The sequence below is a fragment of the Ziziphus jujuba genome, chromosome 8, assembly GCF_031755915.1.
Source record: "Ziziphus jujuba cultivar Dongzao chromosome 8, ASM3175591v1".
NCBI lineage: Eukaryota > Viridiplantae > Streptophyta > Magnoliopsida > Rosales > Rhamnaceae > Ziziphus > Ziziphus jujuba.
In genome coordinates, this window is record NC_083386.1 from 18,358,436 (window position 1) to 18,369,881 (window position 11,446).

The 11,446-nt window shown below is 30.4% G+C and overlaps 1 protein-coding gene across 8 annotated transcripts; it reads left to right on the forward strand.

Annotated features, from left to right (window-relative positions):
- Positions 1 to 2,000: 2,000 nt before the first annotated feature.
- LOC107413726 (guanylyl cyclase 1) lies at positions 2,001 to 9,210 on the forward strand. Of its 8 annotated transcripts, none has more exons than XM_060819745.1 (11): positions 2,001 to 2,294; positions 3,077 to 3,205; positions 3,368 to 3,492; positions 5,027 to 5,138; positions 5,748 to 5,822; positions 6,034 to 6,146; positions 6,385 to 6,446; positions 6,656 to 6,709; positions 7,256 to 7,328; positions 8,139 to 8,214; positions 8,847 to 9,210. In XM_060819745.1, exons 3-11 carry the CDS (start codon positions 3,422 to 3,424, stop codon positions 8,919 to 8,921), a joined length of 711 nt encoding a protein of 236 aa, XP_060675728.1. In that variant the 5' UTR covers positions 2,001 to 2,294; positions 3,077 to 3,205; positions 3,368 to 3,421; the 3' UTR covers positions 8,922 to 9,210. The 8 variants fall into 8 exon arrangements, with proteins under 8 accessions (XP_060675728.1, XP_060675729.1, XP_048326315.2 ...); XM_060819746.1 differs by having other exon boundaries at positions 3,086 to 3,205; XM_048470358.2 differs by having other exon boundaries at positions 2,003 to 2,294; positions 2,931 to 3,205.
- The last annotated feature ends 2,236 nt before the right edge of the window (positions 9,211 to 11,446 follow it).

The following is an 11,446-nucleotide window of genomic DNA, read 5'->3' on the forward strand; positions in this document are numbered from 1 at the left end:
TCATAAAATGATTGGATATCAACATACTTGGAAACTCTTTCCAAATTCTTTAAATCATATAGGGATATACGTTTTACTCGTTCAAACAGCAAATTATCATGCAAGGCTTTTTTTGCAAGCAAATCTGCAGCACAATTAGATGATCTAGAACGTGCAATCCTCCTCTTTGAAGGCTTTTTGTGCTCGTGGCAATGAATTTCCTTTTTACAAAAAAAAAAAAAAAAAAAAAAAAGAAGAAAAAAAACTATACTGCCTGCGCTCCAAAACTTAAAAATCTTTCATATTTTACATTGGACTATTATTTTCTCAACAGTTTGGTTCAATCATACAATTTTCCTAGTAAATTAGTCAAAATTGATCATGCATACCATCTAAAAAGGTAAAATAAAACATAATAAAATAGTTTTATAAACAAAACTACGTGAGTTCTATGAGTTTAATATCATTAAATTCATCTATGAAAATGCAAGATTGGACTTAACTAACCACAATGTAACAGTTCAAGAAATAATATTAGAGATTTTGTAATACAGAGAACATGCAGAGTTGCATAGTTGAGGGGGTAAATGTTGTTTTCGCTAGATTTTTACACTAATATATAGTATATAATTTTATGTTAAAATTTAATAAAACAAATCGGAACTAACATAATTTTTGAAGCAAATTTTTATTTTTGAGTTATGCTACTAGCAAGAATACTCTTTAGACTTTCCAAATACTTTATATCGCCAATAACTTTGTGGACTGATAAAATTATTTGACCACATTACAATAAAGAACCATTAAAAAGAAAATCCTTCAACTTGTTTACACAAGGGCTCTCTCAAGCTGAGGTGCGATGTGCAAAACGGTGAAAATAAAAATAAGAAAGTTATTAATGGGGCTATCTTTTTCTGTATTTATTATACAATACATTCAGCGTAATATAAAATAAATAAATAAAAAAACCATAGTTACAAGGAAAAAAACTATTAAAAACAATATTTATTTAGAAACAAATGTATTTTGGGAAAGAAAAAAATCTTAGACACTTCATTAATTTATTTTTTCCCTTTTCCCCTCCTAATTATGGCGTTAGGGAAGAAAATGTTGAAAATTAAAAGGTGTATTCAATTTATAATTTAATGAATTTAAAATGAGTTATAGATTTTAAAGGATTTGATGGATTGTTATGGAAGTTTGTGGATTTCATAAGAGTTTATAAGAATTCAACAAAATTTTTAGGTTAATATTGAATTTTATATTGATAATTTTCTTCACAATTTCACTATTAAAATATTTTCAAATTCATCATTTTTTAAAATTTTTTAAAATCAATGGCTTTTTAAATATTACTAGATTTTAAAAGAATTTTATAAAATCTTAATTGAATACATTTAGATTTTAATAGATTTTTATAAAATCCATTAAAATCTGAAATGAATATTATTAAACTTATATGAATTCTTTTAAAATCTAAATCAAATATTTCTAAATTTTTAAATACTTTTAAAATCTTTCAAATTTTAAATTAAATACACTTTAAAATAATTTTGTTAAAATGTCAATATTGCACATTTTTCAACTCTTTTAGCGATCTTTTAATCTCAACAAGATGCACAGTTTTCAACTCTCCTCCAATGTTTATAATCTCAACTAAAGAACAGAAAAAATCAAACAAATGTCCTCTTACATTAGCTGGAAAGTTCAAGAGGAATTGCTGCTAATTTTTCATAGTTCATTAACGTAATTCGCAATACAGAACATAATTAAAGGGAAATCGATGCAAAAAATTCCCCCCCCAAAAAAAAAAAAAAAAAAAGAAGAAGAAAATAAATTAAATTGAATATCAATTACAGCCACCATGAAATGCGTCGTTGAAAGCACTGTGGGCCTGCATTAAATGCAGTGAAATAAATTTTGGTCCAAAAACTTCAAACCCAACTCCAAATCCCAAACCCAAATTTAAGTTTTACAGACCTAAAACCGACAGAAGGTCAGAAAGGACAGGGAACCTCCCCCAACGACCCCACCCCCACCAAAAACACAAAAAAAAAAAAAAAAAAAAAAAAAAAAAAAAAAAAAAAAACAAAAACAACAATCCATGAAAGTAAACAGAAAGCTTCGTAAAGAAGAAAGACGTGTACGAGAATTCGATTAGCCAACCAGGAGATCCAATAATTGACCAAATCCGAACCGCCACTCGGCAGCACCAGCACATGTCAAAAAAAAGAAAAGCAAAAAATGGAAAAAAAGCTATACACCTGATCTTACTCTTTTTTCTTTTCGTTTATGGTTGGCGTTTTTTCTAGAAGGTATATACTTATCCTTTATTCCTTCTTATTTATACGTGCGTACATATAGAATTGAGCTTTTGGTTTTTGATCCGAAGCTATACGTAGGTTATTTAGATTTTGATTAATGGCTTTCATTTTGATTTTGATTTTTTGTGTTTTTAATTTAAATGTTTCCAATGGCATCTCTCATTTTATTTATTCTCTCTAATTATTAAAATTTTAAATGATCTTGGCTTATGAAGGTGTAAAATGCTTGAGCTTGTTGCTCAATTGGGTGATCTTTATATTGTTGAATTTCGTTCAAACTGTTATAGTATGTTAATTTAGATATATGCTTTGAATTGATTTCTGCAGTTTTTTTTTTTTTTTTAAATGGAAATTAGGAATTGTCCGCTACAGAGAGCTATGTTAATATGAACTGTAATTAGCTCTTATTCCGTTTTTTGATAATGAAATGGTCTTCAGTGTAAATCTTGAATGCATTTTGCCATGTTTTTTTCATCTTGGCTTTATTAAATCTTTTTTATAAGCCTAACAGTGTCTCATGAAGTTATTTGTCTCTTGGCAATATAATTGTTTTATTTTTTCGTTCCTTTGCGATGTTTATGTCAGAAACGATTTTTTTTTTTTTTTTTTTGGGGGTTGTTCAAACAGGTTTTGATTGGAAAAGTACAAGAAAATGCTTAGAGTTTAAAATACTTACCGAGGCTGTGTTTATATGACCCGGAATTTAATGTTGTTACAAAAATTTATCGTAAAGTCGCTCACTCATGTGGCCTTTATATATCCTTTTCAACAAGAGTCTTAAGACAGAAGAGGAAAACGTATCAAAAGGAGAGAATTCAAGCTTGGTAAAGTCCTATCCGCACGAATCGTCAACTAATGGCAAATGCTCTGTTGCGGTATTGCCCCAGTCACACTCTGTTGAAGTGAGTCTTCTGTGTTTTGGTTCATCCCTCTCTTGTTGTTACTCGATTGTGATGATAAATTTTCATCTAGACTAGTCTGGTATCATTAACATACAGATTTAAAATAGGATACATATTTTTATGATATTTGTTTTATTTTATGAAGTCTTCTGATGCTCATAGGTTCCACACATAAATCAACTGTATTCCTGGGATTGTGGCCTTGCTTGCGTTCTGATGGTTTTTAGAACTGTTGGCATCAACAGCTACAGCATTCAGTCTTTGGCAGAGCTATGTTGCACGAATAGGTGTTCCTTCTATTCCATGTTATGCAATTTGCTTTAAATTTTCCTTTGCATAATTTATTTTTTATAGGAAGTAAGTTTGGAGATTGGTTGAGAAAGATACTGTAGAAGACTTTTGATATATTGTTGAAAATTCTTCGATCCGTAACTTTTTTTGCTTTGATTAATTAATAATTCCAGACATGTTTCAGTTAATCCTGATATTTTTATATTTCTATCCAGTTTTCATGTTTTTAAGAAACTTAAATGCTTTTTAAACTTAAAATTGGATTTTAGGCAAGTTAGGCGTCTATATGGTTGACCTTATCTGAACTTAGATTTATAACATATTTTAGCATTATCCATCCTATGGACGGCTTGAGTTATTGGTGTTATCTGTCTTATGAATGCACCTAATTTATTTTGAGAGGTAAGGAACAACATTCTGACATTTCTATGTTTATTACATTATACTTGTGTATACGTGGTAGACACGGTTGGATAAAAGTCCTGAAAGTTGATAGCTTGACTCTAAAGCTATCAAGCTATGGAATTATGTATTGTGGGTGACAAACATCCCATCAGTTCTGGTGGGACGTTTGTGTCCTGCAAATTCTTTGTTTAATGTCCCAAAAGATCTGGCGGGATGTGTGCTGTTGCCCACCAATCAATGGGGGACTTCGTTCACTGTAGCAGGGTTTTATATATATTGAAAGAGAAAATGGGAGAGGGTAGAACATTTTAAAGATTTTGTGTTACTTTGCTTAACATAATGCTTACCCGAGTGTCCTATTGTTTTTGGTTTTACATATATTGAACTCAGAAATAAGTGGTGTGAGTTGAGATTGCTCTATTATATGGTATGGTGATGGCAAGCCAGGGATTTTAATGTGTGTTTGTGTGAGTCTGTTTGCTACACTGTGGAAAGATCGTTCACAGTCTTCAGGTCTCCCATCCCACTCATTATTATGACAGGAAAGAATTTAATTGCATTTCATGAGAAGCTAATTAGAAAACTGTGGTCAAATAGCATAGTTATTTTAGTACATTCATGATTTGTACCTTGATGGTAGAGCTTCGACCGAAGTTATATTTCTCCTTTTTCTGTCTTCTTTCTTATCTTTAAGCATCTAGACCATTGTCACATCAGGGAGACAAAAAATTAATAAATAAAAAATAAAAAACACACTGCAGTATAATAAAGTAGGTGTCCAAACTAATAAAATCAGATTATTTAAAGGTTTAAAAGTCTTAGTTGAATATCAGGTGTGCCATGCCATATCTTAAGGATGCTGTTGTAGGTTCATGCAGAAGTAGAACCATTCTTCTTGATAGAATCAATCATAAAAGATGAATGAACTTGTTGTTTGGCCCCTATACTGGTTGTATAAGTACATGTCCTGTTGCTACAGAGGGTTCTGAAGTATTTTATGAATGCTTGATACAACTTTTATGGGACATTGCGTTCTGGTATATACTTGAGGCTGTTATCCCATATCTAATACTGACTTCTATGTGCAAATTACCTTAAATCTAACTGCCACCACCTTCTTTGCAGCATTTGGACTGTTGATCTGGCATACTTATTGCACGAGTTTTCCATTAGCTTTTCCTACTACACAGTAACGTTGGGAGCTAACCCAAATTATTCTGATGAAACATTTTACAAGGTAATTCACCGTAATTTGTTTGTATACATTTTTAGTGCCTATGATAAATTATTTCTAGTAGTTGCTTCTTGTATTGCAAGTATGTTTTCTTGCATATCTTTGACATGCATAAATAAATGCTGTGGTATGATGTTAGAAAGATCTTTCCTTGATGAAAGATCTTGCCTTGATGAAAAATTGTCAGGATATTGGCAGTTTTACCCCACTGGTTTAGGTTGATTACTAATTTACTGTCATGCTTATTGAATCAAGCGTAGACTACATATTTCTCTCCCCTAGTTTCCATCCCTTTCTTTCTCTTTTCCGAGTCCTGCATCAAATAACTGACTCTTTTTTCCATTCAAACTGCAAAGAATAGGCCTGTAATAATGTAGATTTTTACATGCTTCTGAAAGTTTAAATTAATAGCTAAGTACCATCTATTACAAGCTAAATAGGTGCCTTTTATATTATTTGCTTTGATATCAAGAAAAATTTTAATTTCTTTACAATGTTACGGGGTTCCCTACTGATTGTTTACAAGTAAAGGTTGCTATTCACTTGGTATAGTTCTTGCATTTTTGAAATTGATTCACTTTTTTTTGTATCACTGTGGCACTTGCCGTGCAGGAACAATTACCGAAAGATCTAGTACGAGTGGAGACGCTATTCCAGAGGTCACTGGATGCAGGACTTAATATTCAGGTACTGACCATATATTTGGTCACTTAGCTTTTGAGAATTGTCTTATTATTTATTTATTTATTTTTTTGGGGATAGTTAAGTTAGGAGTCCGGTGGCTTATTAATTGCAAAAAGTTATAAAAGTTATATTATATATTTCTTGTTTATCTTATTTCCCAATTTATGACCTAATTCAGTAATTCTCTGGTTTACTTTTCTGATCTCTAGAACAGGGCAATGAACCTCTTTCTTTGCAGTGTAGGTCAATCAGTGAAGAAGAAATTTCTCTCTGGATGTTGTCTGGAAAGTATATTGCAATTGCATTAGTTGACCAGTATAAATTGAGGTTTACTTTTCTTGCAATCTTCTCCTTTTCATTTGTTTTTGCAACATTTTTTGGCATTTACATAAGAAATATAGTTGCACCAAGTTTATTAGTTCATGGTTACCCATACATTTTCCTGGGTATATCCTCTCTTTGTATTCCTGTTTTATATCTTCAATTTTCTTTAATGAGAAACGTTTCACATACATATAAAATGATTACCAGCTTAAATGTTTTATCCAAAAATTTTGTGCTGCAGTCGCTCTTGGCAGAAGGATGTGTTTATATCAGATTTTAATGCCAAGAACTCCAGTTACACTGGTAAGAAAAAAACTTTCGTTTATTTGTTAAGGTATAGTAATTAGTAGGATTGAACAATGTGGCCGAAAAAGATTTTTCTTTTTGTTTGTCACTCCTACAATAGGGTAATTTAGTTATGTGTTGTTTTTCCTTCTTTGGTCTGATCATTTTTGACAGAGGAAATGATTTGTAAAGAAATTTTGTTGTTGGGTTGCATGTACTAACTATAGACAAGCAAAGAATGCTAGATGGGAAAGGAAGGAAAATGATGACGACATATAAAGGTAGAAGGAATAGGTCACATCAAACCTTGTATTCAGATGTTCTTTGATCTAGATGGAGCTTATCTTAGTCTAGACTGTTGTAGAGAATATGAGCATGGTTCCACACGATTGAAACTTAGATTGGTTTCCAAGGATCACTAGTTATTATAGGTGGTTTCTTCTCTCTTTTGGTCAGACTTAGTAATTGCTTTCTTGAAACACATAACAGTGCGCAACCAAGATCAATTTGGTCAATTTTCTATAAGCTTCTTCTCAGAACGTTACAACATTATTTCCCATCTTCTTTTTTTTTTTTTTTTTTTTTTTTCTTTGCTTGGATATTTCCCATCTTCGTTGTACAACATTTTGTACAATCATGACCTATTCTTAGCTGAATTTGTACATTGTTAGGGTCCTTTTACTTTGAACCCATCTTTAAAGACCTATGTCCTGTTAATAAAATTGTCCAAGACCATTTATTAAGAATTTTGCACCAGTTCTATATTTTCGGATTCAATTGTTGTGCTTCATGTGAATAAGTTGCTTATTTGATTTCTTTTTATATAGGTCATTATGTCATCATATGTGGCTATGACATGGGTACAGATGAGTTTGAGATTAGAGATCCTGCCAGTTCTAGGTAAAATTTTGCTTATTATTATTTAGAACCTAATCATTTAAGGACATTACATGAAAATTTGTGGAGAATTTGGTTATTATCATCTTATTTATTGTCTGTGGGCCATTGCATTGACATTGTTCAAGACTTTCATGTGACTCAGTTCTTCTATGTGCTGCCTTTTGATTGCGTTATGAAGTTTCTTCCAGCTGGCCATATCCCTGGTTTTATAGCAGCTATTTTATAGTCATACAAGTTAGTTTATTGTTTATAGTATTCGATACTTCCATCTTCATACTGTGAATAGCAAAAAAGTTGAACGTGATTTGTATGGTTTACTTGATGCTATTTTATCGGTTCTACTATGTGCTTTATAGTAGTCTAAAGCAAGTTCCGACAAAATTTGAAGATTAAATGTCTACTTGAGATTACCAGTTAACTTGCAATGACAGCTCAGACAGTATGCATGCATATATAGCTCAACTAAAAATTGCTGTTTCCTGCTATTGTACAAGTTTCAATAATCTACATAGCTATGTGTGGTAATATTCTTATCCATACTTAACAAGATTCATATATCATACTACAATCAAATATAATGGATATGATAAGTCTTTCTAATCCTAAACTTGGTTGCCATACATATTTGATTTTCTATTTCAATAGTTTGCAGAACATCATTTAAAATTTGCAACCTTAGAGCACTTGGTTGATGAACTTTATAGCCATTTTCTTTGGGTACTATATGACTCTTGTGAAATAATTTATTTTTTTCTTTCAATTTCTTTGTTTCATTTGGCTAATGGTGGACAAACATGGATAATTATGCAGGAAACATGAGAAGGTCTCATCAAAGTGCCTAGAAGAAGCTCGCAAATGCTTTGGTACTGACGAGGATCTTCTCTTGGTATTCCAATTGAGCCTTAACCTTCCCTTGCATATTTTTCAAGTAAAATATGATGATTTTCTTAGCCAGCATAAAGATTGTAGATATAAAATTCTGTAAAGCCAGCTTTATTTGTTGTAGAAACAATACAGAATACAAAGTTACTTCCATTCCATCATTCCATCATACTAACTGATGCAACCATTGACTCCCCAATTGCTCAATATCTGCACCTTCATTTAAAATTGGCATCAAGCCCAAATGTTATTATCCTCTTCGTTGAAAATTGGCATTAGCCTAATGTTGTTCCCCTCTTTCCCCTCTCCCTTCTAGTAGGTAACGTACGTTAGGAATGGCTGAATCTAATATAATGCTTGCGTGTTAGATGGTCAAAAGTTTGATTTTCCTGGGGCTTATTTATGCTGATTTCCTGAAGGGTCAACCAATTCACTCATTATTCTTGAATAATGAACAAACTTCCCTCTTTGATTTTCCCTCTTTTCTCTATTTTTTTTCCTTTGCTCTCCGTTCCTTGTTCCTGCACATAGTTAATAAGAAGCAAGAGAATAAGAGGAAAAACAGTGTTCTTGAGAGTAATTTTTCTTGCAGCTGTACTGATATAATTATCATTTGATTCTGGGATTTTCATGCAGATTTCTTTGGAGAAAATTGGGAATCAAGATAGCAATTCTCTACAGCTTTCTGCTAAGGTGAATCTTGATTCATGACATTCATTGGTTCATAACTTTTTGTGTATATTACAAGTTGCTCGTGTATATTTTGTGTACTGTGAGCGAATAATTTATATTTGTACTCGTAAATGTCCCAGTATCAGCCAAAATATTTGGTTTATTATTAGGGATTTTACACGCATGGTTTAAATATTTAGTCATTGCAAAAATAAATTGTGAGCAAGTAATTTGTTACACGTCACTAGAAATTGTGTATCCTTGTAAATTTGCGCGAAAACGGATTGTTAATAATATGATAATTACTATTAGTAAATTCCACTTCAAAGGGTTCGTTCTTTATGTTGCATTTTTCGCTGGAAAGTACTTATGGCAAAAGGAATATCTAGTCACTCTTTTTTTTTTTTTTTTTTTTTTTTTTTTTTTGAGCTTGTTCCTTTCTATTCCAGTTGTTATTGATCTTAACAAGTTTGAGAACGAATTATTTTTTTCCGTAAGTTTCGTTTGGTTCGTTGAAAAAACATTTGATGAAATCGATTTCTTGGGGATTATGTTTTGAAGAATCAGTTTTCATAGAATTTTGTTTCTATTATCATTGCTTAGTTAAACATTGAGAACATACTGTGGAATTAGAGATTTAGAAGTAATAAATTTTATCAAAGAAAAAATAATAAATAAATGTAAAATAATTAAAACACCATGAATATCATATATTTTTGAGGAATTTGAATTGTTTTCGAATGAGATTCACATCTCTTTTATATAAATAAAACTTCCAAGCAATTGAAAACTAATTAAAAAATCTATAACTTTCACTACAAACTAGAGAAACAAAGCGGGGCTCAAATTTTGATTACCCCTACCTGACCGCATTGCAAGGCAAGTCGCCTTAGATGCTTTTGGGGGAAATCTCGTTTGTAAGCCTCTGTTTTGAAGCTTTTCTGTCATGAAAGTTTTATTTGCAAAGATAAAATAAATGAATAAATAAATAATAAAAAATTCGAGTGGATAAAGAACTGAGACATCTTAGCCCACGATTACAAATACGTATGGTGCAGCCATTACTTTCATACCAACCTTCACTTTTTGTTCCCCCTCGGCAAAGCCTGAAATGGGTTTGCTTGTAGGTGGCCCGTAATCAATTTCATAGAGACTTGGTCTGTCCAACCATTAGTTGAGTCTCGTCCACTAATATGTGAATATATATTATTATTATTATCTTTTTTAAAAAATAAATATAAAAATTATTTAATAGGTCTAAAGGTAGAAATGAGCCGAGTATTATTATCTTTCCTAAAAAATAAAGATAAAAATTATTTAATAGGTCTAAAGGTATAAATGAGCCGAGTCAAATTGAACCAAATATTAGAATTCTCAAATTCGGTTTACAAATTTTAAATGTGCTCAAGTTTAGTTCAAATTTATAAAATTTTGAAATACATTGTTTAAAATTCACTTAGCCCATTCATAAAAAAATTGAATTTAACTTAACTAGCTGCATTATGATATAAAAATAAAAAATTTGATATATATTTATTTAATTTTATTTTTCAAACTAAGTTATTAACAAATTTCATTCATTTTAGTAATTTTTATAAAATTAATTTTCTAAAAAAGATTATAAAATTAAATATAAAAATTTATTTATATATTATAAGTATTTAATATGTTTAAATTAATATTATAATTCTTCATAGATACATATAAAAAGCAAACTCGAGTTACTCACATAGTTTTGTTTACTGTTCAAAATCAACTGTCAAACTTCATTTATTGTTCGAGAACGAGCTAAATCTTAACCAATTTTAACCACTTAGAGCTTATTTACATTCGCAACTAGGGTTGTAAATATGTTGGAGTTGTTCGTAATCAGTTCGAATTCGATTTAATTTTAGCTCTCTTGATATCAACTTATAAAAAAAATGAGTTGAGCTTAAATATAGAATGAAGCTTGTGAGCTGATTTAAAGCAATAAATCAAGCTTGTGAAGAGTTTAGTAGCTCAAATTTTTAATTTATTATTTATATAAAAATTATATTATAAATTTAAGCATATTAAATATTTATAATACATAAATAATAATTTTTTAAAAATTAATTTTATAATAAAATTAATAGAATAAATAGAATTTATTAATAACTAATGTTAAATTTTTTAATTTAGAAAAACAAATATTCAAGCTTTTTAAGTTTTTATATGGTTATATTGTAACGAATCGAATTAAGTGATGCTTAAACTTTTCTTGAACGAGATGAATTGAGCCCAACTTGAACAAATTATTTGAAAATTTTGTAAGTTTAATATGAATTTAAATACTCATAAAATTATATGAACCAAGTTTAAAAATACTAATATTCAAGCCGCATTAGACTCATTTACATCTCTATCCATAACTGTTATGGATGTCTATATGTGGTTTACGCATAATTGTAGTATAATTCCTAAATTATATATGATTAGATTATAGAACATTAGAAGGTAAAAAAAAAAAAAAAAAAAAAAAAAGCGGGGAAAATAGTAGGCTAATCAGTGTTCTTTCCGTAGTGGGGTTATGGACGTCCCCA